The sequence below is a fragment of the Barbus barbus genome (assembly GCF_936440315.1).
Source record: "Barbus barbus genome assembly, chromosome: 36".
In the NCBI taxonomy this organism is placed as follows: domain Eukaryota; kingdom Metazoa; phylum Chordata; class Actinopteri; order Cypriniformes; family Cyprinidae; genus Barbus; species Barbus barbus.
The window spans coordinates 24,002,032-24,029,192 of record NC_136714.1 but is presented as its reverse complement, the minus strand read 5'-3'; the positions used below and the strand labels follow the sequence as shown (position 1 = coordinate 24,029,192).

At 38.8% G+C, this 27,161-nt stretch overlaps 1 protein-coding gene and 1 long non-coding RNA gene across 2 annotated transcripts; one reads left to right on the top strand and one right to left on the bottom strand.

Annotated features, from left to right (window-relative positions):
- On the top strand, positions 1-27,161 carry LOC306855929 (nuclear receptor subfamily 5 group A member 2-like). Its single transcript, XM_079394900.1, has 7 exons — positions 1-176; positions 1,038-1,156; positions 1,609-1,750; positions 2,760-3,505; positions 22,396-22,515; positions 22,614-22,761; positions 25,527-27,161. Exons 2-7 carry the CDS (start codon positions 1,055-1,057, stop codon positions 25,778-25,780), a joined length of 1,512 nt encoding a protein of 503 aa, XP_079251026.1. The 5' UTR covers positions 1-176; positions 1,038-1,054; the 3' UTR covers positions 25,781-27,161.
- On the bottom strand, positions 9,304-18,250 carry LOC306855930. Its single transcript, XR_013782969.1, has 5 exons — positions 18,166-18,250; positions 16,921-17,033; positions 12,247-12,338; positions 11,840-11,925; positions 9,304-11,100 (listed from the first exon to the last, which is right to left on the bottom strand). It is a non-coding gene; the product is annotated as an uncharacterized lncRNA (long non-coding RNA).

The following is a 27,161-nucleotide window of genomic DNA, read 5'->3' as shown; positions in this document are numbered from 1 at the left end:
ACGAGGCCAATCACTAGAGAGCTGCTGTCCTCGCACACATCACGCGGGTTTTTACCGGGGAAACTCTCACGCACTGAACCGGCAGGATCGCGCAGTGTCGCGCTCTGGTGATTAAATTCCTCGCGCAGAGATCAGCAGCACTGAAGCACCGCAGAGGAACAGAGAGTCACTGACAGGTAACAGTTGCCTTTTACGCCAACATCACATGCTTTTGTTTCAGTCATTTGGACTCATTTGCATTTCAACCAGAGAATGATTATTCTATTAATAAACTTATAATTTTATACCACATAATCAGGTTCATCATGACTGTGTTTATGTAACAAAATAATACAAATAGGCACATGGTAGTATTAGTTCTTAAATGGCAACGCTGTAATATTTTCTCGTTTACTTAATGTAAGCTGATTTTATAGGCTAAACATTTATTGTGAAAAAAATCAAATGTATTGTTAAAAAATTACAATGTCAAATATAATGTTTTTTCGAAATCTTTAAATGCGCTTAGATTTGTCAATGGCAGGAATGTAAATACTTTTTGATGGACTACACACTGAAAAAAAATGGTGTAGAAATTTTTTTTAGAAATTGCTGGTTAATTTCACAAATGAATAAAGAAACGGCAAGTAATTTAACGCGAAATTTTGAAGTTGAAAAATGTTCTTGTAAAACACTTTGCTGTGTTTACAGCTTCTAATGTTTACAGAGTATATTGAATGTGATCATTTAAAGGTCTTTTTATAGAATTAGTTTTCATATCGTGTTTCACTTTAAAAATGTTTGCATCGAGCGTTAGCAAGGGTTTTCCTATTTGGTGGATTTTTTTATTTTTATTATTATTATTATTTGTAGAATATTATTATTTCTAATTATTATCATTTCTAGAATCCATGTTAAGGTGCTTTTTAAACAACCCAGAAAATAATCTGTAATAGCAAGAATCATATAGGCCTACAAGGTTTTCGATCAGAAGAGTGTTTGCCGAGGCACTGAAGAAGCGCTGTTGTAGAAGTGTGTGTTAATGTGTTTGTGCGCAGGCGCTCGGAGGGGCGGAATGGACTACAGTTATGATACGGACCTGGAAGAGTTGTGTCCGGTGTGTGGGGATAAAGTTTCTGGCTATCATTATGGTTTATTAACCTGCGAGAGCTGCAAGGTATTAAATCAGACGGTTTAAGTATACTGCATAATATAGTATACCAAAAATCTGTCTAATGTGATGACATTAATCTAAACGAACAGGATGTAAGTATAAGAATCAATTGTTTAATCTAAATGTTTAATATATGTATCCTGAATAATTTAATAGGCCTATGACTGAATCAGTCTGGTTACCTGGCTGTTTTTAAGGGGCAGATCAAATAGAAACAGTTATTTCAGATGACAAATGCACCTCAGACATTTTTTTGTCGATATGTTAGATGTTAAATAAATAATATTTCGATGTTACAGTCACTGCGAACAAATCACGTAGCCTGTTTATTCATTTTAAAGTCACTTTGGCAATTTTTTATTATTATTTGATAGAATTTATTCTGTGTAATTTTAAATATTTGTTTTCTTCTTTCTTGTCGAATGGTGACATTATTTTCTCTCTTCGTTTTAAAGGGTTTCTTTAAGAGGACCGTACAGAATAACAAACGGTACACATGTGCAGAGAGTCAGGACTGTCAGATCGATAAAACCCAGAGGAAACGGTGTCCGTTCTGCCGCTTCCAGAAATGTCTGAACGTCGGGATGCGGCTGGAAGGTGAGCGAAATATGCTTGATCTCATATTTAATCTCAAATTCAGTTCAGTACAGACAACTGCATAAATATGAAATTCATAAAGGATACTTGGAGATGAAATAATCAATTATTTAAATGATTACAATTGAAAATATTTTCATATTCATTTTTAGAGCTGTTTGTTTTTATTATAAGACTATTGATTAATTCCTCTATAGGAATAATTTTATCATTAAAATCTGTATGTATATGGATAAAGGCAATCTTGTGGCAGGATGTTTCCTAATCGAAAAATTGGCTAAAAAATGATTAAATCATATTCCGTACGGCAGGTTGGTCTATTTAAAAAAAAAAAAAAAAAAAAAAAAACGAATACGAATACGAATTTAGTTTCAGTTTAGTTTCTTTGATTAGTTTCAGTTGTAGATGTAGAATTAGTGAAAAAGACGAGAAAAAAAAAACAGTGAAGGAAAAAAATCGCCGTTCTTGTTGCAGGCACCTTATCTGCAGGCACCTTTGCCTCTGGATCAAGGTTAAGTATTCATTTAGTCAGGCTATAGAGGTATTTTTAACTAGTTCGTGAGTTAATAGAAGGACGAATTTTAGAGAAACGGACAAGAAGCAACATATAACATTAAAATAAATATTCCAATTAGAACCAAAAACTGCTGTGTTACATATAGAAGAACCTTTTTTAAGTTCCGCAAATATCTTTTTATTATTTATTTAATTTTAGGAAAAAAAAAAAAACTCTGTAGTTGCTTCAACCACTGATCTAAAGAATAATGTTATTCTTTTTGTACAAATTAGACTCGATTATAATATTCTGTACTTTTAGAATCCTATACAATAATATACTGTAAAATATATCAAATAGAAAACATGTAGCATACTGTTTTATTATTTTTTTATAACTTTTTATTTCGATTGATTATAATATTAAATTATAAAATACTTTTGTATAATACTGTTAAATATTAATATTGAAATAAAATGTAGTATTGTAATATGGTTTTGTTTGTGCTCACAGCTGTCCGTGCTGATAGGATGCGAGGAGGGCGTAATAAATTTGGCCCCATGTACAAACGAGACCGGGCGTTAAAGCAGCAGAAGAAAGCTCTCATCCGGGCGAGCAGCTTAAAGATGGAGGTCACACCCCCTTTGATGTCATCCTCTCAGTCTGACTATAGCTTCAGCACCGCTCTATCCAACCCGGCTCCAAAAAACACCTACCCAAACATCGGCACCTCGGTGGCCCCTACAGATTACGAACACAACCTCTATGCATCCAGTTCCCTGAGTTTATCCGTCCCCATCCCGGCCCACACCCCTCTGCCAGCACAGTACCCGGCGTATCCCTCCCTGCCCAACCGCGCCATCAAATCCGAGTACCCCGACTACTACACAAGCTCAGAGCACTACACCAGCACCAGCTCCCCAGAATCTGTTCCAGGCTACACGTACGTCGACCAGGCGCAAGTGTCGACCAGCCCAGCGCTCGCCCTGCCGGGCTTAACGGTACCGCCACTGGTTCTGGAGTTTGTTCGCTGTGAGCAAGATGAGCTGCAGGTGCAAAGCAAGATAAGCGCTCACCTGGCCCACCTGCAGCAGGAACAGAACTCTCGGAGCGTGGCAGCCAATCAGGAACAGAACACACGTCTCGCTGCCAAACAGGAACAGCTCAGCACCTTCAGCCTGATGTGCCACATGGCTGATCAGACGCTCTTCTCTATAGTGGAGTGGGCACGGAGCTGCATCTTCTTTAAGGAGCTCAAGGTAAGTGTGAACATGAGCGAAACTGAATTAAAGGGATAGTTCATCAAAACATGAAAATTCTGTTATCATTTACTTCCCCTCATTTTGTTCCAAACCTGTATGAGTTTCTTTCTCGTGCCTAGCACAAAAAAAAAAGATATTTTGAAAAATGTTGAGTTAAAGGTAGCCATTGACTTCCATAGGGAGAAAATTACTATGGAAGTAAATGGCTGCCGTCAACTGTTACCAAAATTCTTCAAAAAGTTTCAGCAGAAGAAATAAATTTATACAGGTTTGGAACAACTTGAGGGTAAGTATATGATAACAGAATTTTCATTTTGGGGTGAATTGTCCCTTTAATAAAACCGCCCTGCATCATATTTGCTGAACAAAAGCCAATATGAGTTTCCTACTAATTTTGGGGTGCTGATTCCAAAAAATATATAGTCTGTTTTGCTCAAGCACGTCACACTTTTTCACAATACATGATGTGTTTTGTCACATTTTTGCTTTTAACAATCATTTGTAAGGTGAAAAAAGTCTTGTATTATCCCTTAATCACCAGAAAAACTGCCAGAAAGACACAATTCTTACCTTCCTGTAAACCAACAACTATTTGTTCAGTTCTCAGCCATTTTCCACACGTATGAAGGATTTTGAAGACACTATTCTATGCCTAATCCTGATTTTAAGCTCAGAGTTATGGCCAGCAACGAGAAAATGCAAACATGACCCAGAGGTTTTCTGATACATCTGTGGGTGTTTTTCATCCAAATGGTGACATAAAATTATGATTTTGTGAGGGAAGAAAGCTTTATTAATGTATTTGTATGCTTGTGTTCATGTCAAGTTATTTGACATTAAATTAAGCATTTGAGGCAAATAGAGCAAACATATTTTTTCAAACATATTTTTGCCGATGTTACAGATGTTTTCAACAGCTTTTCAAAACTTTGCCTCTTTTTTCAAAACTTTACACACAAATCCAAGAATTGCACACACAAAATGCAAAATGATTTGGTGTGTGGTTCTGGTATTTGAGTGTCAGGTTTCAGAAATTGTGTAACATGTATTTTGTGTGTAAGCAGTTGAAAAAAAAAACTGTAAAGGATACATTTTGAATACATCCTTTTTTCATTTCATTTTTGTTTCCTTTTTGATAAGTGCAAAGCTGAAACATTCATCTTAACTCTTAATTGTTATTATGTGAAACAAAACTGTACTTGATTAAATTTTTTTTTTTTTAATCCAGCATCATCAGATTAAGTAATATTAGTCCTTTTAATAAACACATAACATAGCACACATAAACACACACGCACAATGTTTGCATGAACAGAGCGGATGCGGTTGGCATGATGAAATGATGCTGACATGGATGAACACGGAATGTGTGTGTGTGTGTGTGTGTGTGTGTGTGTGTGTGTGTTTCCAGATGAACAGTCCCGCCTGCTCTGTTTGCTCTGGCTCACTGTCACGTTTATAATGGCTCTAGCATGAGGACAGTGATGTCTGATGTGATTCAATCAACAGGTGTAGTTGAGGAAATTATTATAGCCATCTGGTCTGGTTTGATGAGGTTTTGTAGCATAAATTACACAAATAGCAGGAAACACTGCGGTGTAATGATGGTTTGAGCTGGTGTTGATGGAAAAGTCTGATCATAGTAAAGTGAATAAAGATAATAATCACTATAGGGCATGTTTTGTGCACATTTATATAAACTACCATTCAAAAGATTAGGGTTGATCAGATTTATTAATATAAGTAGTCTCTTATGTTCACCAAGGCTGGTTAACTGTAAAAATTCAGTAAAAACAGTAATACTGTGAAATAATACTACAATTTTAAATAACTGTTTTCTATTTTTATATATTTTAAAATGTAATTTATTCCTGTGATGCAAAGCTGAATTTTCAGCATCATTACTGCAGTCTTCAGTGTCACATGATCCTCCAGAAATCATTCTAATATGCTGATTATTATCAATGTTGAAAACAGTGTTGCCTAAAATGTTTGATACATTTCTTTCAGGATTCTTTGATGAATAGAAATTTAAAACAATCAGCATTTATTTGAAATAAATATTGTGCAATGTTACAAAAAAAAAAAAAACATTTACTGTCACTTTCGATTAGTTTGATGCATCCTTGCTAAATAAAAGTATGGAAAAAAAATCTTACTGACCCCAAACTATTTCTTGAGAATTCATACTGGATTCAGAACTGAATTAATTTAATAGCAATTATCACAAGATTATTAAAACTGTATTTGCTGTATTTGAAGTGTGGATTTATTGTCCGAAATGTTGAGATATATTTCAGATTCACTTCAGAAGGCTCATTAACTTTTTTAGGAAAATAATAAATTGAGAGCTCCGGCTATATTGTGTCCATTATATAACCTGTGGCATTGAGGGTCTTTAAATAAAACACTTCAGTTTTGGTGGTCCTGAAGAGCTCTTAAAATAAACTCAAGAGTGTTTGTTGTCTTAGAGGAAATAGAGGATACACTCCTTTCTTTTGTCCATTCTGAGCTCCTGTCTCTCTCTGTAGTGTTTCCAAACCCTGCTGACAATGCAGCATGAACACAATCACACATTACAGCATTTCAACCACACACACACACACACACAAAATATACATAGTAACCCTGGCCGATATTCTCACACACAGACAATGATACTCTGTGAAATCACATACACATAATAGAATAACCTTCTCAACACACACAAACAAAAAATAGAGATAAAACGGATGTAGGAAACAGAGGCTTTGAAAACAATAGGAAGTCCAAAGTCAAATCTGAAATATTATTATTAAAATCTGAAAAAACGTAGAGAGTGAATGAAAACATGTAATTATTGCATTGAAACAGCAGCATTATCACAATAAATTTTTAGTTTCAAATAAAAATACAAGACAGCAATAAAACACATGATAGCTAGATATGAATTTGATTTAAAACAATTGTTAGTGTCTGCACCATGCTGCTAGGATTGAATCTTTTACTTGATTTTCTTCCATTTTAGTAAAAACAGTGCGATTTCCAGTCCTTTGTTTCTCAGACCTGTGTGTGTGTGTTTGTGCGCGCATGTGTGTGTGGGGGTTTAGCAACAGCATTCCTCTCCAGATAAGGGGAGAATGTGAATGCTGCAGTGTCCGTGTGTTCAGTCTGCCTGAAGATTTTTCTTATTCAACAAGTCTCACTCTTTTTAATTCATCAGATTCCTCCAGAAAATAGTTCTTATGCTCAGCTGACTATTATTCGCTCCTGAAAGCTTCCAATTAGAAACAATGTAGTTTTTATATTCTGATGTAATAAGAAAACCTTTTTACATTCCACTGAAACCTTTTTATTTTATAGCTCTTTAGAAACCAATATGCTGATCTGAAGAACCTAGAGAACGTTTTTCATCTTCAAAGGACCCAATGAAATGTTTTTTTTTTTGCCGAACCTATAAGAACCATTGAAGAATCTTTAATTTTAAGAGTGTTGAATTTTATTTTCATTGATTTATCAATACCAGTAAATTCAATATTAGTATTCAATAAAATACCAAGGTATTTTGTGTAAGGGACATGACATACTGACTGACTGTAATAAAGCCACTGAGGCAGGATGCTGCACTACTAATACCATCATCACTTCCTCTGTGTGAGCTGATGGATTGTTTCCACTTCACACTATTACCTGAACAGGTGTGTTCACACACTTATATCACACCAACACATACACCGGATGTGAACTGTTAGTTTATTTACCATCTGAAGACAAACATATGCAGTGTGTGTCTGACAGTTTGAAATGTTTAGGATGGTTTGTGTGCATCTCAATCTAGCAGACCGTGTGTAGAATGCATTTTGTGTGTGTGTGTCTATGTGTGCATGTTTATGTGGTTTATGAGGACACAAATTTGTATAATGACATGGGTATGACAGAGGTATTACAATATGAAGGTGGTTTATGAGGACACTGCCTATGTCCCAGTAATTCAAAAGGCTTAAAAAACATACTAAATGGTGTTTTTTTGAAAATCTAAAAATGCACAAAGTCTCCTGTGAGGGCTAAGTTTAGGTGTAGGGTTGGTGTAGGGCAATAGCACACACAGTTTGTTCAGTATAAAAACCATTACGCCTATGGAGAGTCCCCATAAACCACAAAAACCAACATGGGTGTGTGTGTGTGTGTGTGTATACACACAGAAGTAAACGTCTATATTGAGCAGTAATATAATATATAGTGTAAAGAGTAAACAGCTATATTGAGCAGTGCGCAGTACACTAAAACTGAATTCTAAAATGTAGCATCTGTCCTCTGTGGTCTGTTTGTGAGTTTTACTTCCACATTCACACAGCTGGACATGTGTGTCTTTCTGGGTCAAAATCTCAAATTCCTGCAACACAAAAAGAGGCATGTTTATTCTGCAAAGATCAAACGGAGAGAGAAATAGCAACAAGAATAAAGCCTGTGTTGTAGAAGTCTGGGGCAGCGGGCCGGTATTATCGCCGATAAATGAGGGTTACAAAATATATAAAGCGCTGACAGGGAAGTGTTGTGGCGTTCAAGTGTGAATGTGTGCGCGTCTGTGTGTGATTTCAGAGTCAACAGCTACTGCTGAGAAATGGACAAGGGTCTTGTTTTACTCATAATATTTTCAGAGCAAAGCTGTTTCTCTGTCCCATATAATAGCCCACACTGGGGTGCCAAGGGCATCTGACACTCTCCAAAAGCGGCCTCACACAGCACTTACAGTGATGCCGCCGAGCACAAGCTGAAAAATGCTAGTAAGTCACAGGTTCAGTTTTCAAAAGGGAAGTTTGTTTTTCTGAAAGTCCTTACTGTAGCACTTAGTATCATTGATTGATTTGGCCTATTTATTTTCTTTGGGCTTTTTGTCACTTTTATTAATATTTTTTTTTTCTTGTGAAAGTCATGGGAAGATAATGTAGCTATTAAAGGAATAGTTCAGTCAAAAATAAATTTGCTGAAAATGTAGTTTGCTTCTTCATCAGGAACAAATTTGGAGAAAAAATTAGAACTTGCATTAGCACTTGCTCACCAGTGAATGGGTGCCGTCAGAATGAGAGTCCGAACAGCTGATAAAACATCACAATAATCCACAAATAATCCACATGTCTCCAGTCCATCAATCAACCTCTTGTGAAGTGAAAAACTGTGTTTTTATGAAACAAATCCATCATAAGGACGTTTTGAACTTGTTGCTACCTGCCACAATAGGAGTTTTTTATTCATAATAATGCTTCTTCCAGTAAAAAGTCCATCCTCTTGTCCTCTCACATCAAAACAAAGCAGTCGATTTATTTAGAACTGTTTTAGACTGTTTTTGCTTGCTTGATCAGTGCATATTTCTCTCCTGATTCAGACAAGACCACTGTTTCACCGGAGAATGCAATATTATGAACTTGTATTTTAGTTGGTTGCAGCGTTTAAAGTTACAAAGCCTCACTGATGGATTTGTACCTTACAAACACTCTTGTTTTGCTCTTAATTGGTGGACTGAGACATGTGGATTACTTATGAATTATTGTGACGTTTTTATTAGCAGTTTGGACTCTCATTCTGACGGCACCCATTCACTGCAGAGTATCCATTGGTGAGCAAGCGATGTAATGCTGAATTTATCCAAATCTGTTCTGATGAAGAGAAAAACTCATCTACATCATGGATGGCCTGAGTAAGAATAAATTGAGCAAATTTCTGGGTGAACGATTCCTTTGATGTTTATATATTGCATGGTACATAATGTTTCATACTGTTTTCTTACAAATTTTTATTTATTTAATGTTGATTTATTTGCATTTCAAATGCAGTTTTCATGGGAATGATGCTTCAGAGCATGTGCATCTCCCTTGATTCTCTATCATTTTCAATGGTTCATTTTGTGGTGTGTGTTTTTTTCAGAGAGTACATTCTGCTTGTCCAGTTCTGTGGTAGCACTTGTAATGTGACTCTGACCTTGTGGTAGCAGCTGTAACATTATTTCTGAACTTATTTATTTCTACTTGAGCACTTTGCTCTAAATCCTATTGTTTGATCGTACTTTTCTCTACAATAATGGCTAGCTTTGCTAAACATTAGTTTGCATCAGGTTCACTTCATTTCAAATATTCTGTGTTTATTCACGAAGGCAGCTGGAAATGCAGAAAGGTTTTTTCTTTTCAAGTATGAAATGACTTGCTTCAAAATAACTTTAGTGTGAAGCGGTTTCTCTGTATTCTAACTAAAATCAAAATGCTCACTAGCTTTAGCTACTTCAGTAAGCTCAAATAAGCTATCATTACTTGCTTTTTAATCGTTTTTTCAAACGAAAAGGTTAAAAGGATAGATAAAAAAATTAAAATATCACCATTTACTCTCACCCTCATGTCATTTCAAACCCAAAAGTTTTTATTTCTCTTTTGCATTTTGAGTGAATTATATCTGAGTTTCATAAAACTAGTTGCTTTGCGAAGAGGTAATTTGCAGTCAATGTTGGATGGGTAGTGATCACCCAGCTAACAATTTTTGGTTCCCAGAACGTTCTGGGAACGTTCGTTTTTGGTTCCCAGAATGTTCCCAAGAACGTTCCCTATTGGTTAGCCAGGAAAGTTTTCTTAACGTAAATAGAACGTTCCCTTAAGGTTAAGGGAACGTTGAGAACGTTCCCATAAAGTTCCCCTAACCTTAAGGGAACGTTCTATTTACGTTAAGAAAACTTTCCTGGCTAACCAATAGGGAACGTTCCTAGTAGGTTCCCAGAAAGTTCTCTGAAGGTTCCCAGAACGTTCTCCTAACCTCTATATTCTGATGCCTGTACATAAATAATCAGTCAAGAAGCCACTTCTTCTACATAGTTTGTTCACAAAACATGAGAATTTTATGAACCATGAATTAAATATTAAAAAAAATAAATATAACTTGCATTTAAAGAAACGATCTCAATCTCTGAAATGAGATATGAACATTTTAAACAACAAACAAAATTTACATCAATAGGTATGAAAATGTGTACGGTGAACATGAAACTGTGAACAACTTCTCCAACGTCTTCACTTCACCATCAGCTGCAAATCAAAAACAAAGGGAAAAAAAGACATGAGTCAGATAGAAATTATAGACCTAAAGAATTGACTGTAGTGCAGTTAAGGATTGTGTGCCGATGGCCGGTGAGTTAACAAAATTTAGCAGCCATAATTATAATTTTTTTTATACTGGCTAGGAATCTTTTTGATCAGGGTTGGAGCTAAACTCTTTATTACTTCTGATAAGTACGGTTACACTAAGTACTGTTCTGTACTCGTTTACTTTGTGAGCATCAAGTGATGATCACAAACACATTTACAGTAGGCTATTTATTCAGCATTTCAGTGACATTTCCCACACTAAGCTAATAAATAATATTAATTATTTTCAAAAATGTTACCAAAAAATTGGTTGAGAATTAAAAAAACAAAAACAAAAAAAAATTCAATTCATTTTCATTTTTGTTAATTTTGTTCAAGTCATTACATTTTGACTCTGTTTAACAAATGATTAAAGCCTTATTAATTTTCAAAAAGGAGTGTCTCATCATCCTCATTTTGCAGCTGCACAGCCTTTCTCTGGTCCTTCTGCTGAAAATGAAAAGAATGTTTTAGTTTTCATGCAACAAATTTCACATTTAAAGCAAACAGACAAACAAACAAAAACATTTGTTGGCAATTGAAACCAGACATATTGAACCAGTAGTTCAAAACATAAGCAGTAGAGCAGGTTAGAGAGCTTATTTGTTATTTGTTTATGACTGAAAAATATGTAAATGTTTGACATTTGGGGCAAAAAGTTGCTTTATTATTTTATATTTTTGCTAAAAGCACAATATAAAAAATAATGGTGATTCTTCCTTTTTTGAAAAGAAATGTAAGATTCAGATAGTCAATATAATTTTAGCTGGGTGTCTGATAATAAGCAACACATTTTATAATGAAACCATCATATTTAGAATATTATAGTAATGATATATAATAATAATCATAAGGTTCCGGAACTGAATGCAGATAGCGGTTTCTGACGGTCTGTTTTTGGCAGTTGCTGCTGACGGCGGGATATGAGAAACAGCTCCGCATGTGCTCTGCGGAGATGCTGTGCGTTTATGCAAACTATGTGAGTAATCATGCATCATATCTTTCACTTAATATCTTATGTCTTTTGTAATGAATATCAGATGTCTAAGGTATAATAATTATGACTTCTGTGTGATAGCCTACAGTGGCCGCGAGAGCTCAACACGCTGCAACTTCAGAAAACACATGCAAATAGGTGACAAATCTGACCCTTAAACTTTAGGCAGTGTATGTTTGAGGTATTACTTACAAGTCATATGGTTCATAATGTCTAGAGATGTTCTTCGGCAGGAGATACGCTCCAACTCTAGAGCACAGCCATCAGCGTGGAAGAATCTAGGAACATAAACAATCTGTCACAGAGCCAACAATATTTATTATACAATGCCAGGTTTATTTAAACTATAGCAGATGTGAAATGCAGAAAAGAAATAGTAATTTACAGAATATACAATTTAATAACAGAATGTACATTTTTAGGTTTACTTATTTAGTAATGCTCTTACAGTGTTACTTATGTTTGGACATCAAAGCCTTTTTAAAGTAACTAACAAGCAAACACACAATTTTGCAAAGGAAAATTACAGATGAATGGTGATATAGGCAAAATATGTTGTGAAAGATGCATATAAAGTTATTTAAGCTTTCTCAGATCACCTGTGTTTTCTATTTCTCTGTCAGCAGCTCCCTTCAGAAATAGTTTAAATCAGGAACTTCTCCTGTGTCGTAGAGGGTTTTTTCTGACACCTCTGAAATCACAGAACAAGTGTTATTAATATGTGTTTCACGAGTTCGCCCTTGCGTATAATGAACCGAGTCAAGGTTTATGCGTATTTGGCATGCTGTCCGGGGAGAGGGCTCCGAGCTCTGTAAATTACTCCCGAACCCGGGGCACTCCCCCTGTCCGGGGAGAGGGGTCCGAGCTCGGCATTTAGCCCGGACCCAGAGCGCTCCCCCCAAAGATGCGATTAGCGCGGGACAGCAGCCGGAGTGGGGCGTTGATAACCCCCCGAAATTTGCAAGGCTTAAGGATGGAGAGGTGCTGGACGTCGCTTGGAGTGGAATTGTTGCGGTGGTATCTGGAAAGGGAATGCATCTGAAAGAGAATGTGGCTTCTGTGGAAGCGGCTCTGCTGCAGCTTCTGGAAAGAGAATGCATCTGGAAGAGAATGTGGCTTCTGCGGAAGCGGGTACTGCTGTGGCGTCTGAAAGAGAATGTGGCTTCTGTTGAAACGGGCCCTGCTGTGGCGGTATCGAATGAACAGGGCACTGCTTGCGGCATTTTGAAAGAATGTGGCTTCTGTGGAAACAGGCGCTGCTGCGGCAGCTGAAAAGAGAATTTGGCTTCTGTGGAAACGGGCACTGCTGCGGCGTCTGAAAGGGAATGTGGCTTCTGCGGAAGCAGGCACTGCTGCGGCAGTATCGGACAAGCGGGGCACTGCTGCAGCCTTTGGAAGAATATGGCGTCTGCGGACGCGGGCACTGCTGCGGCATCTGAAAAAGAGTGTGGCTTCTGCGGAAGCGGGCACTGCTGTGGCATCTGAAAGAGAATGTGGCTTCTGTGGAAGCGGCTCTGCTGCCGCATCTGGAAAGAGAATGCAACTGAAAGAGAATGTGGCTTCTGCGGAAACGGGCACTGCTGCGGCGTCTGAAAAGGAATGCGGCTTCTGCGGAAGCGGGCACTGCTGTGGCATCTGAAAGAGAATGTGGCTTCTGCGGAAACAGGCACTGCTGCGGCGGTATCGAATGAATAGGGCACTGCTTGTAGTATTTGAAAGAATGTGGCTTCTGCGGAAGCAGGCACTGCTGTGGCATCTGAAAGGGAATGTGGTTTCTGCAGAAACGGGCACTGCTGTGGCATCTGAAAGGGAATGTGGCTTCTGCGGAAGCAGGCACTGCTGTGGCATCTGAAAGGGAATGTGGTTTCTGCAGAAACGGGCACTGCTGCGGCGTCTGAAAAGGAATGTGGCTTCTGCGGAAGCGGGCCCTGCTGCGGCGTCTGAAAAGGAATGTGGCTTCTGCGGAAGCGGGCAATGCTGTTTCATCTGAAAGGGAATGTGGCTTCTACGGAAGCAGGCACTGCTGTGGCATCTGAAAGAGAATGTGGCTTCTGCGGAAACAGGCACTGCTGCGGCGGTATCGAATGAATAGGGCACTGCTTGTAGTATTTGAAAGAATGTGGCTTCTGCGGAAGCGGGCACTGCTGTGGCATCTGAAAGGGAATGTGGCTTCTGCAGAAACGGGCACTGCTGCGGCGTCTGAAAAGGAATGTGGCTTCTGCGGAAGCGGGCCCTGCTGCAGCGTCTGAAAAGGAATGTGGCTTCTGCGGAAGCGGGCAATGCTGTTTCATCTGAAAGGGAATGTGGCTTCTACGGAAGCAGGCACTGCTGCGGCGGTATCGAATGAGCAGGGCGCTGCTACGGCACCTGAAAAGAGAATGTGGTTTCTGTGGAAGCGGGCACTGCGATGGCAGTATCAAATGAGCCAGGCACTGCAACGCCAGTATCAAATTGGGCAGGGCACTGCAGCGGCAGTACCGAATTAAGTGAGGCACTGCTGCGGCGGTATTGAATGATCCGGGCACTGCAACAGCGATATCGAATTGAGCAGGGCACTGCGGTGGCAGGATCAAATTAGCGGGACACTGCGGCGGCAGGATCAGATTATACGGGGCACTGCAGCAGCATTATCAAATGAGCAGGGCACTGCGGTGGCACTGGCAGTATTGAATTACGCGGGGCACCGCAGCGGTGGTATTAAATGAGCAGGGCACTGCAGTGGCAGTATCAAATTTCACTAAACTGATCAGAGTTAGATGGCTTCCTTGTGAAAATTATTGGTCCTGATATAGCTCTTGAAGGCGTCCGATGACCGTTGACCGAGAGCTTGGATCAGCTGTTGGATATGAATGGATGGTACTGGGTGAACCTGCTTGGAGGAAGGAATTTAGTAACGTGTCGAGGAGAGGTTTGAAGGATGCGTTATAGGGATGAGAGTTGGTGATGGCCTCCGGAGCCAGCACTTAGAATTTCTGTGAGAATCTGAGACTTGATGGTATTGGCATACAGGGTGGTTCTGGAGCTGCAACATTCAGTGGGGTAGGTAGTGGGACTGCAGTGAGTAAATGAAGTGTACGGGGGTTTAGATTGCCGTTTGCCGGGCCGAAACCGTTTGCGGAGGCAGCCTCACGCACGGATTAGCCTTTGGTGCTTAGGGAAGCATGTAGGAAGAGGTAGAAGGAAATGAGGGAGAAGGCCAGTAAGCTTGCATTGCCGGCTAATGATGCCCTACTTGGATGTCTGTAGCAGGGCCTGCCTGCCGTTGATAGAAGGAAGGGAGTGCGAAGGATAGGAGTTTGGGAAGCTAAACCAGCGGCATTGCATGAGGCGATGTAGTTGAAGGCGCCGCAGTGATTTATTGAGAAGAGGAGAGAGGCAATGCAGTGTGAAGAGCGGCCGAGTCTGGGACGTAACCCATGCTTGCTGGTGGCCTGCTGCGTCTTGAATCTCGAGGGGAGCCGGAACTTGATCTGGAAAAAGACAATGTTATTTGAAAGAAGTAGGGAGCTGTGGGGGAAAGGAGCATGGGACACACCTGACGGCAGAGTAGGGCTGTCAGAAATGGCTGAAAGACGAAATTGAATTTCCCACCTAAATATTATCAATATTCGAGTTCTATTCAAATTTGAAAGGCATGATTTCAGTTAGGGGGAAAAGCTTTTGGCTTCTCTCCTTAGGCCACGGGAAGGTGCATAGAGCAAAATATTACTAATGCACGTTTATTAAAGCAATAAAACAACATGACTATCTGTGAAAAGGTGCGTAATCTTTATGAACCGAATATAAATCAGGTTGCTTAAACAATTGTGAACCAGCGGCATCGTGTATGCATGGTTTGATATAAGGAGACGAGAGCCAATTAGACATTTACATGGCTTTCTAAAAATGCTTCTCTCGTGCGAGATGCGAGTCTGAAAGTAAGGTCACTCTAGAAAATGTGCAAGATATGCATTCGGTGTGCCACTGATAAGGCTGCCTGACACACCTAAAATTCGAAGGCATCGTTTGTTATTCGAATGAGGATTTTTGTTTTGAACTCGACAAATATTCAAAATCCTAATTTATTTCGCAACCCTGCAGCAGAGGCAGCCTTACTTTTCAATAGGCCTCTGGGCTAGTGTCTGCCATGGGAGCTGGAGGCGACTGAAAAGAAAAAGGGGTCATTAGAAAAGCCCGTGATGTGAGGGCACGCGGAGGCAGCCTCGCGCTTGCTTCAGCTATTGTAGACCACAGGAGCGGGTTTTTTTTTTTTTTTTGACATCCTGAAAAGCCTGTGCGGCCTGTGGAGGCAGACTCAAGCTAGCGTGTGCTGTGGGAGCTGGAGACCGCTGAAAAGGAAAAGGATTTGGAGTAACGGGAGGAAAGGACTGAGATGTGAGGGCATGTGTTGCCAGCATAAGCAACTTTGTGCTCGTTTCAGCTTCTGCAGCTGTAGGCCGTGGAGGCTTGTGATATTCTGAGAGAAATAGCTGGAGAGCCTGTGCAGCCTGCGCAGCTAGCGGAGGCAGACTCAAGCTAGCGTGTGCTGTGGGAGCTGGAGACCGCTGAAAAGGAAAAGAATTTGGAGTAACGGGAGGAAAGGACTGAGATGTGAGGGCATGTGTTGCCAGCATGAGCAACTTTGTGCTTGTTTCAGCTTCTGCAGCTGTAGGCCGTGGAGGCTTGTGATATTCGGAGAAAAATAGCTGGAGAGCCTGTGCAGCCTGCGCAGCTAGCGGAGGCAGACTCAAGCTAGCGTGTGCTATGGGAGCTGGAGAAAAAGAAAGAGGGGTTAGATGTAGCAGGAGAAAATATGGCGGCTTTTAACAACTTTTTAAAAAGTTTTAAAATTATGAAAGTACATGTTTTTCCTCTTAACCACATGAAAAGAAGAAAGTATTGGAGCAGCTGGCCAGGCAAGCCGTACATCGGTTGGTAGAGACTTGAAGAGGGGTGCCTAGTCGTATGCACGACACATGCAAGGTGGGTTGCATTGTTCAATAATGGCATGAATGGTTCTTTATGATACACCTTAGCTGTTAGTTTGCACCTGTAATTGTTCATTTAGGCACAATGATTTCCTAAGAATTAAGTTCCGACAATCTTTTACACCTTATCCGTCTATCGGAGTAGTGTGCAATTTAAAATACATGTAAAATGCTGGTGAAAATTAATACAGAAAATGAATAATTTCCTTACGTGATCTGCGCAGTTGCGTCATGGTTACTGAAATGACATCACGTCCATAATGTTATCACATTGTTTGACGATTTTTTTAGCAACAAATGACTTGCCTTCACACAAACGTTTGTTTGCAACATGGCCTGCGCCGCTACCGGAGGCAGCCTCGCGCTGACTGCTACGAGAGCTGGAGGTCCGGCTACATACGGCACTGCGGCCGGAAGAACTGCGGAGAAGAGAAGAGCCGAGTGAGGTTTTGCTCGTTTGGGGCCTGCCACTGCGACCCAATGCTCTAGGAGAGCCGGGTCTTGTACGGGACGATGATGGTGGAGAGTGAGGCGAGATCGGGGCTTTGCTCGATCTATTGGCCGCCTTTGCGCCTGGAGTGGATTTAGGAGTGAGGTTGGCTGATTTGCAGTGTAACGAACGGATCGCACGTATCCGCTTTGTTTGCCCTCTGCGAGAAGGATTCGTCAGAATAAATCAGCGTTTGCTTCGGGCTTAAATATAGACTCCGATCGGAGGATATATTGGAATGGCCGAATGAGACGAGGATGTCGGTTGGGGTGAGGTTTAACCTCGGCATTGTGGAGAGCGTGTGGCTGGTCTAGCAGAGCACCTGCTGCGATGAAGCCTGGTGCTCGGTGGTGGTGACTGACGGAAAGGGAGTGAGCCTAGAGCTTGCAGATTGCGATGTGATACGAAAATCTCCGGTCCAGGTTTTTCATTCTCCAGAAAAAGATGCGTCTGTGATATGATAGCAAAGGAGCAAAACCGAATGCTAGAAACTGTAGAGAGAATGAAGGTAAGATGGCTTGGTCTATTTATAGAAGTTCTCTCTCGGCTGATAGGATAGACTGAGTGATTGCTGATGGTGAATTGGCCGTGTTAATTATCTGCGCGTGCTCCTCCCGAAATTTGTTAATAAAACATCACTTAAAGATCAAAACCTGTTTTAAGTTTCAGCCCATTTTCATGCTCTGTGTAAGAGATGTAACTTATCCGATTAACTGTAACGTTACAGTAATGTTACATACTTTTAGGTTGAAGTAATTAGTTTACTTCCATTCATCCTTTGACAACTTGCCAGCAAAACCTTTAACGTTATATAAAAACGCTCATCTACACATAAGATGACATTAAAAGCCCAAACTTTCAGAAACAAGAGCTCAAGTCTATAGTTAAGTTAGCTCTTATAGTTAGCCTAACGGTTGAGATGCTAACGGACTTTTCCCGAAGACACTAAACCATTTCTTTAAAGTAAATATTCAACAAAAGCGTGTTATTTGCATGAAAGAAAGTGTACATGAAAGAACACTTGTATGTACTATTTGTGGAATTTTAGAGACTAAACTTACCTGCAATTAGTGAAAACAACAGTGAGAGATGTCGTTTAGTTGTTTGACAGTTGAGCTGCGCCCCGTTTCCATGGTGACTTCATCCGCTCCAGCTCAGCGTGCGCGCACATTAAAGCACGTAGAAGTCACGCAGAAATTACGTTAATATAATATAATATAATACCTTTAGAAATGGTAAACGTGGTGTAGAAATAATAATGAAAAAACATTGATTAAAAACTAAGACGTATACATATGAATATATTTTTTCGTACACATTAATACATGCATCATGAACAATTTTTATTCAATATTTAATTAACTAAAAAAAGACTTTGCCAATCAATGAGCGCCCTCTACTACCTGATAATGGTCATGTAATTAAGCATTTGATCACTGCTGTTAAAGCACACGAAACATTTGCAACGTTTTAATTGGTTTACATGTTAAGAAAAATAGAACGGAGCGTTCCCTTTAGGTTATAAAAATAGAACCTAAAATAACCTACAGGGAACGTTCCCAGAACGTTCCCTTTAGGTTATAAAATAGAACCTAAAAATAACCTACAGGGAACGTTCCCTTTAGGTTATAAAATAGAACCTAAAAATAACCTACAGGGAACGTTCCCAGAACGTTCCCTTTAGGTTATAAAAATAGAACCTAAAAATAACCTACAGGGAACGTTCCCAGAATGTTCCCTTTAGGTTATAAAATTAAACCTAAAAATAACCTGCAAGGAACGTTCTGGGAAGGTTCTCTTTAGGTTATTTAAAAAATAACCTACAGGGAACGTTCCTAGAACGTTCTTATTTGGTTCCCAAAAAAATAACCAAATGGGAACCATACGGGAACGTTAGGGGAACGTTCTGTGTTTGTTGGGCAGCCAGTGCTGCACAAGTGACAGGTGCCGGTCACAGTTTATTGGTCGGTGGGGGGGTGTCATACATACATATGCACACATACATATGCTATATACACATATGTATGTGTATACATACACATCTAACTTCTCCTAGTTAGATGAAATGCATAATTTAATTCCTCAGAAATTAAATGCAGAAAGACAACCAGACCAGTAAACACGGTCTGATATGAAAAGGATTCATAATAAGAATGAGAATGACGTAATGCACGCGGTCGCCTCGGCAACGACGCTGCAACAGCCAGCTCTCACTAAAAGGGGGAAGAACCGCACCGCGGACTTCCAGCCCCAAGCGAGAGTGCTAGATCTGGAGAATGCAGGTGGAGATAGGGCGAACCCGTCTCCAACCCATCCGTCAGATCCATGTTGCAATCCCCGCGATCTCAGTCGCCGACATGCCTCAGAAGTGGCGGACCGGAACCGCGAGATCTTACAGCGGGGAAAAACAAATCAGCCCTTTATCTTACAGCTGACAGCGCGAATATAATGATGTCGTCATTCATAATATGCTTGTGCAAACACTGCAGCTTTACAAAGCTCATCGGCGTCTTTCACCTCCTCGGAGGAAGACATGCGTCGAGCTCTCTCTGGGGGAACACAGAGCGGGCGCTGGATCTGATGATCCATGTGCGAGCCCCACGAGTGCAGCCGCCGCTCTACCTCGGCAGCCGCGGGGCCAGCACCGTGAGAGCCCTCCGGGACCGAAGCATGCGTAGCGGAACGCATGCTTCGCGCTCAGGCAGACCACGCGCAAACTATGTGTATACCCGCTCCTGATTGTAGTGAGAGCAGGGAAGAACACACAGCTTGAAGCGTGATCCGAGATCGCCCTTATGCTTTGATTTACTTGTGGTCTTGGGCATAGTGCTTTTTTTTTTTTTTTTTGACAAACAACACCAAATAAGACTCACAAAACAAATATCGGACTGACAGACACAGAACGCTTGCTGAATGACAGAAAGCTGAAGCCAGCTCTGTCTGCCGCACGTGCCTTTATAGCTTCCTGGTCGTGACGTCACCCGACCGTGACGCCTCGACCTTCCATTGGACTGATTGTACAGATGATTCAGAGCGCGGTCACGCTGAAGGCGTTCCCTAGAGTTCCTGAAGGGGAACTAACCTTTCATTGGATAATAAGAATTTTAAATGGGGGGAAATATCATTATGAAATAAATGTTTTCCTCAAATACACGTTGGACACAATTATTGGCACCCTAGAAATTCTTATTAGTAAAATATAAGTAAAAAAACAAGTATTTTCACATGCATATTCACAATTTTAAGCACTCCTGTGTGATTATGAACATGAAATTATCCAGCCATGGCTTCCTATTTCACAGAAATATAAATAGGAGGGAAAACAAAGCCCAAATTCCCTTAATCATCCATCACAATGAGAAAAAACAAAGAATATATTTCGGATGTGCAGCAAAAGATAATTGAGCTTCACAAATTAGTGAAGTTGGTTTAAGAAAAGAGCTAGAGCAGTAAAAATTCCCATTTACACCATCAGGGCAATAATTAAGAATTTCCAATCAACAGAAATTGTTACGAAACTGCCTGGAAGAGGACGTGTGTCTATATCATCCTAATGCACGGTGTGAAGGAGAGATTGAGTGGCTAAAGACTCTCCAAGGACCACAGCTGGAGAATTGCAGAAAATAGTTTCTGGGTCAGAAAACCTTAAAAAAAACATTGTCAAACAGCACCTACATCACCACATGTTGATTGGGAGGGTTTCAAGAAAAATTCTCCTAGCTCATCCAAAAACAATCTCCAGCATATTCAGTTATCAGACACGACTGGAACTTCAAATGGGACTGGCTTCTATGGTCAGATGAAACTAAAAATGCATTTTTTGGCAGCAAACACTCAAGATGGGTTTGTTGAACACAGGAATAAAAAGTACCCCATGTGTACAATGAAATATACGAGAGGTGATGCTCCCTAAATGAGGAGCTGGACCACGGTTGGGGCTGCTCCGCCCAGCAGCCCCTGCTGATCACCTCAACCTCCTCAGAGGAAGAAAGGTAAAGCATCATGCTCTCACTCGAGAAAAGTCCCAAGAGGCTCCTATATACACATATGTATGTGTATACACACATCTAACTTCTCCTAGTTAGATGAAATACATAATTTAATTCCTCAGAAATTAAAGAAAGACAACCAGACGAGTAAACACGGTCTGATATGAATGAGTGAGGTGAACTGAAGAGAAGAAGCACCAACATGGAGCTGTGAATCTGAAGGATCTGGAGTGATTCTGGATGAAGGAATGGTCTCTGATCTCTCATCAGGCATTAGGAGAAAATTTAGAGCTGTTAAACTGGCAAATGGAGGATTCAAAAAGTATTGAATAAAGGGTGCCGTTAATTGCAACCTGGTCTCATAAAAATACGTACCTCTGTGCACTTTCTGCAGCCATTAAGAATTCAAATATCTGGGGTCTGTCCCAAAAAGTTAATGTTGGAAATATGCCCTACACCAAACCCAATCCTAAACCTACCCGATAGTGTTAACAAATGCAAAACTGGTATAAAAACGTATTTGTTGATGCAACCGTGCCATTTCAACTTCCCTTTATGCAGATTGTCGAACCGTAGTTACACGGGATTCGGAAGTCTTCTAAGTGAGCTACCAAACAAACTTTCCGTCTATGAAAACCCATAGATACGAGGCTGGATATGTGCGATGCTAACATTCAAAAGCATCAGTTTTCAAATCTCCCAGCATATTAATATTGTTTTGAAGTCGTAACATGATATTCTTAAAGTAATTGTGTGAAAAATACGCTCTATTAATCAAAACTCTGTAAATTTGTGTGAAAAGGAGTAAAAGGTGACGGAGTTGTAGGCTTTTCTTTAGGAAACTGAAACTGCAGTAATATGTAGTTATTGGTACGTATCGTTAAAAGTGCACCCAGTAAATGCCATGAGACTAGGTTGGTTAATTGTGGCCAATGTGTTTTAGAAAAAAAAAAACATTTATTTCATAATGATACCCCCCCCCCCCCCCCCCATTTAAAATTCGTATTATCCAATGAAAGGTTAGATTTTTGTGAATTTTTAAAAAATAAAAGATCAAAAGGATTAACAATGCAGATTATTTTTTCACAGCCTGCTTTGGTCATATTACCAAGGGTGCCGATATTTTTGGCCATGACTGTATATTATATATATATATATATATATATATATATGATTCATGTAATCAATAATATTTTAGATTTGATAAAATAGTGTAAAAATCTACATACATAATGCATATATAAAAATACTTGGAAATCATTTTGTCTACTTTCATGCATTCACTTTCTCTCTGCTCTGCAGGTGGGAGATCAAATGAAGTTGATGCATAACTGCTGGAGTGAGCTGCTTGTGCTAGATTACATCGCCAGACAGCTGAATCATGGGAAAGAGGAGAGTGTGCTTCTAATTACTGGACAGGAGGTACACAAACACACACACACACACTCAAAACAGACACAGTGTAGGCACAAATAAACTTGATGTGTTGATTTCATGTAGGATATGTCTGTGTGTGTCAGGTTGAGCTTGCATCTTTACTGGCCCAGGCAGGGCTCACTCTGAGCGGTATGATACAGAGAGGTCAGGAGCTGGTGCACCGTCTACAGGAGCTTCAGCTGGACCGCAGAGAAACCGCCTGTCTCAAATACCTCATCCTCTTCAACCCTGGTGAGACAATCAACTTAAACCTCAGTTACACTTACGAGAATTTACGAGAAATTTAGTTTTGCAAATAGGCCAATTTTTGGGTTTAGTGTTCTTGAATAAAACTAAAGAATTAATGTGATTAATATACTTGGAGGAAAAAAATGCTAGGAGAAATAGTCTCACGTATGGAAAGTTTCTTGCAATAAATGCATTCTTAATTTAGCTCTACAATTTACTGATCATTTGAATTATTTTTTTTTTTTACTACTGTTAGACATCCATGTAAATTGACTTTGATATGGCTGATGTCTTTCGTTGCATGGGCAGTCACACATACAGTTCAAAAGTTTGGGGATTTTTAAACATTTTTTTAAATTATTACAATTTAAAATAACTTTTCTAATTGAAAACCGTATATTTTAAAATGTAATTTATTTCTGTGATGCAAAGCTGAATTTTCAGCATCATTACTCCAGTCTTCAGTGTCACATGATCCTTCAGAAATCATTATAATATGCTGATTTTCTGCTTAATAAACATTATATAGGCCTAACTTAATACTATTAATGTTGGAAACAGTTTTACTGCTTAATATTTTTCTGGAAACTCAAACATTTTTTTTTTCAAGATTCTTTGATTAATAAAATTTCAAAAACAGCATTTATTTAAAATATAAATTTTTGAAACATTATAAATGTCTTTATATTCACTTTTGCTCAGTTTCACGTGTCCTTGATGACTAAAAGAAAAACAAAAATGACTGACCCCCAAAACCTGTAGCCTATCATTCTGTGAATTCATTTGCTTTTGTTTGTGACCTTATGATGATTTTTGAAGTTTATATTTTCCATAGTGAATTGTAAAACTTTTTATTTCAGAAGACCAAAAATAGGTGTCACATTTGAAGACTTTTTATTAACCTAGTGTCAAATAGCATAAGAAGATTGGGTCCTAAAATCTCGTTAGCGTTTCGCTTACACTTGTTGAATTCCAGTAATGCGATTGGCTGACGGAATGAAAGCAGTTATGTGCATGCATCATGGGGTGTCTTATCATTTTTATTTTAATATTTCCCATAATAAGTTCCGCTAAAGCGTTTCAATGAGTTTTAGTTCTTAACTAGGCTAATTCCAGAGGCCAAAACGACTTCTCATTAACTCTCTCCCTCCGTTCAGCAATGTTGAACGCTGCTGATGTTTTAATAGTTTCATATAAAACACATTTTCATAGGCTCGGCGTCAGCGCCCGTCACCCCGTCCTCCATGTCTTATTGAGCGTATCTATATTGCCTCCAATGGGGTTTAACCGAGGCTAATTAACTTCTCAAAAGATGAATATTGCATTGATTTCCAGCCCCGCTAACGAGGACACGCATGTATCGTGCTATTTGTCGTGAGTGGCAGCGTGCTTTGTGTGGCGCGGGGCGCGCGGTTACTGGGTAATGGGCTTAATTAAAATGAAAGGCTTCTGAATCGCTCCCGTTTACAAAGGCAGAGAGCCGGACCCCGTATCCGCTCGCAGACGAACACACGCCATCTATAGCAAGACTCTGGCTCAAAAGAAATTTAATGGATTGACCCCATTTTGGTCCGCGCCGCCACGGCCCTCTCTTTCTCAGCTTCAGGAGAAAATGCTCCTTTATTGTCCACATTCGCTTAAGTGAAAGCAGTTTAGCGCCGACAAAAGCTGCTTTTCGTAAGAAGAGTGCCTGAGAGCGTTCAGGAGCGTTCTGTGTGTGTTCAGGAAGTGCTTGAAAACCCATTTTCCACTCATGCGGTCTTTATTGAGACCATTGAGTACCATTGATATACTGTTATAATTTTTGTTCATATTTTGAATTAGATTTAGATTTTCTGTTTTCACTTTAGTTTTAGTTCAAGTTTTGATGTTTTTTATTTATTTTATTTTATTTTTTTATATATATGTATATTAATTGTATTACGTTTTAGTTATTTTGCTTCAAACTCAAAATGGCAACTAGCTAAAATGTTTATTTTTATGTCTATATAGGCCAGTTTTTTATTTATTATTAATTTATTAATAATTATTATTATTTTTGTTACTTTAGTAGGCCTACTTAGCTAAAATTGTTATTAGTTTTTAAAAATATGTCTATGCTATTTATTAATTTTCATTTATTAGTTTTAGTTGATTTAGTTTTAGTTATTTTAGTACTTCAACTTAAACTGAACAAAAATGAAATATTTTGCATTGGTAACTAGCTGAAATTGATATTAAATAGCTTATTTATATGTAATATATATATTTTTTTATATATATATTTTAATTATAGTACTTAAACTTAAACCAAAATGAGAAACGTAGCTTATTATTATCATTTCTTAATTTAATCATTTTTTAAAATCAGATTTAACTTATTAAGTTTGATTTATTTTAGTACTTCAACCCAAAATTAAATGAAAGTAAGAAATGTTGCCTTGGCATATAGCTCAAATTTGTATTAGTTTTTTTTTTTTTATGTGTCTATATAGTATTTCTTAATTTTTTTTTTTTTCATTTAGTTTTAGTTATTTCACTTCAAGTAGTTATTTTATTTGAATTTAAACTAAATGAACATAAACTATGTTGCCTTAGTAACTAGCTGAAATTAAGTTTAATTTTTGATATTTTATTTCAGTTAACATTTTTTTAATTAATATTTTATTTATAATTTATATGTATTTTTTCTATATTTAGATTATAAGTAATGTAAATAATTTTATGGTTTTAGTTTTATTTAACACTTTTAGTTAACAACCCTGCTGCCCTGCTCTCTCTAACTGCAGATGTGAAGCTGTTGGAAAACCAGCCTTATGTGGAGAGCGTGTATGAGCAGGTGAACGCTGCATTGTTGGAGTACACACTGTGTGCGTATCCGCAATTCCCGGACAGGTTTAGCCAGATTCTGCTGCGCCTTCCTGAGCTCAGAGCACTTAGCACACAAGCCGAAGACTACCTGTGCTACAAACAACTGAGCGGAGGGGTGCCATGCAACAACCTCCTCATAGAAATGCTGCATGCCAAGAGAACCTGCATCTGACACACACACACACACATTCACAGGCCCGATTCCTTTGCAGATGACACTGTTATTGACTAGATGTTTTGCAGCAGTCATCTTTCGTACACAGAAAACCTCATCAGCCATGCCACTTGCTTTTTTAAATAGAGTGCTGAAGGGATGACATATTTTTGTAGGCCAAATCCTGGACACAAGCATTTTACATAGCATTTTCGGTTCCATCGTTCTGAAGTCAATGGGTTTTTAAATGGATTTTTGGATAAATGCCTGAATAAAGTCTACGCTTCTTATCAGGGGCGTAGCCATCATTTCAAAAGTGGGGGGGGGGGGGGGGGGGGGACGGAATGTCTAGTGTTATACCTGTTTTTTTTTTTCAGTTAACCCTTGTCTAATTGACAGGTTTTATTTTTAATCATACCTTTTTGCTTAATATGCTTTATGATTATATTCTTATATATGATTATAAAACAGAAGGAAAGAAAGAGAGAAAAAAGAAAAAGAAAGAAAGAAATACAACAGCTTGTCACTGGGACAGTACCCTTAAAAGGACATCTTTGTACCTTATTTACCCCAAAAAGTTTCATAGTTGTACATTACGGTACATATTGGTACGCTATATGTGCACCTTTTTGAGTATAAGTTACAAAGATGTCCTTATAAGGGTTCTATTGTTTACATATTTCAGATTGTATATTGTGTGTGTTGTATGTACAGTACATGGCACACAGTAATGGATACTTGCACATTCACATACTTCTTTATTCTGTTCTGTTCTATTATACATTAGTCTGATTAGTCTATGTTAAAAGAAATATCTTAGACAATGCTGTAAATAATCTTTACCTCTGAAGCCTCACTGAAACTTTCTGGCTCATTCACTCTCACTTCTGCGTCTGTCTACAGCAAATAACGCAGTGTTTGAAACATGTACATACAGGGAAGAGTGGCATACAGAAGAAAATAACTAATTAAGTACACTGCTGGACAATAACCAGTCATTTGTATCCTAAATTAATTTTTAACACTTTAGAATGATAAACACATTCACTATTAACTATGACTTTTACTTCAATAAACTCTTCCTTTACTGCTTATTAATAGCTTGTAAGGTAGTCGTTGTAGTTGTTAAGTTTAGGATTATGGGATGCAGAATATGATCTTGAAGAATACAGAATTAATATGTGCTTAAGTACTAATAAACATCCAATATGCAAGCTAATAATTACCTACTGTAGTTAAAAATGATAGCTGAGAAGTTGTTCATCATACTAATGTTATTTTTTATTTTTCTATATTTGACTAATTATGTGTTTTCTATGATTGGTCCATATATAATCCTACAAATGCTTGTGTATTAATAGATTTTATACAATATAAAAAGCCACTCTATCAGTTCTTC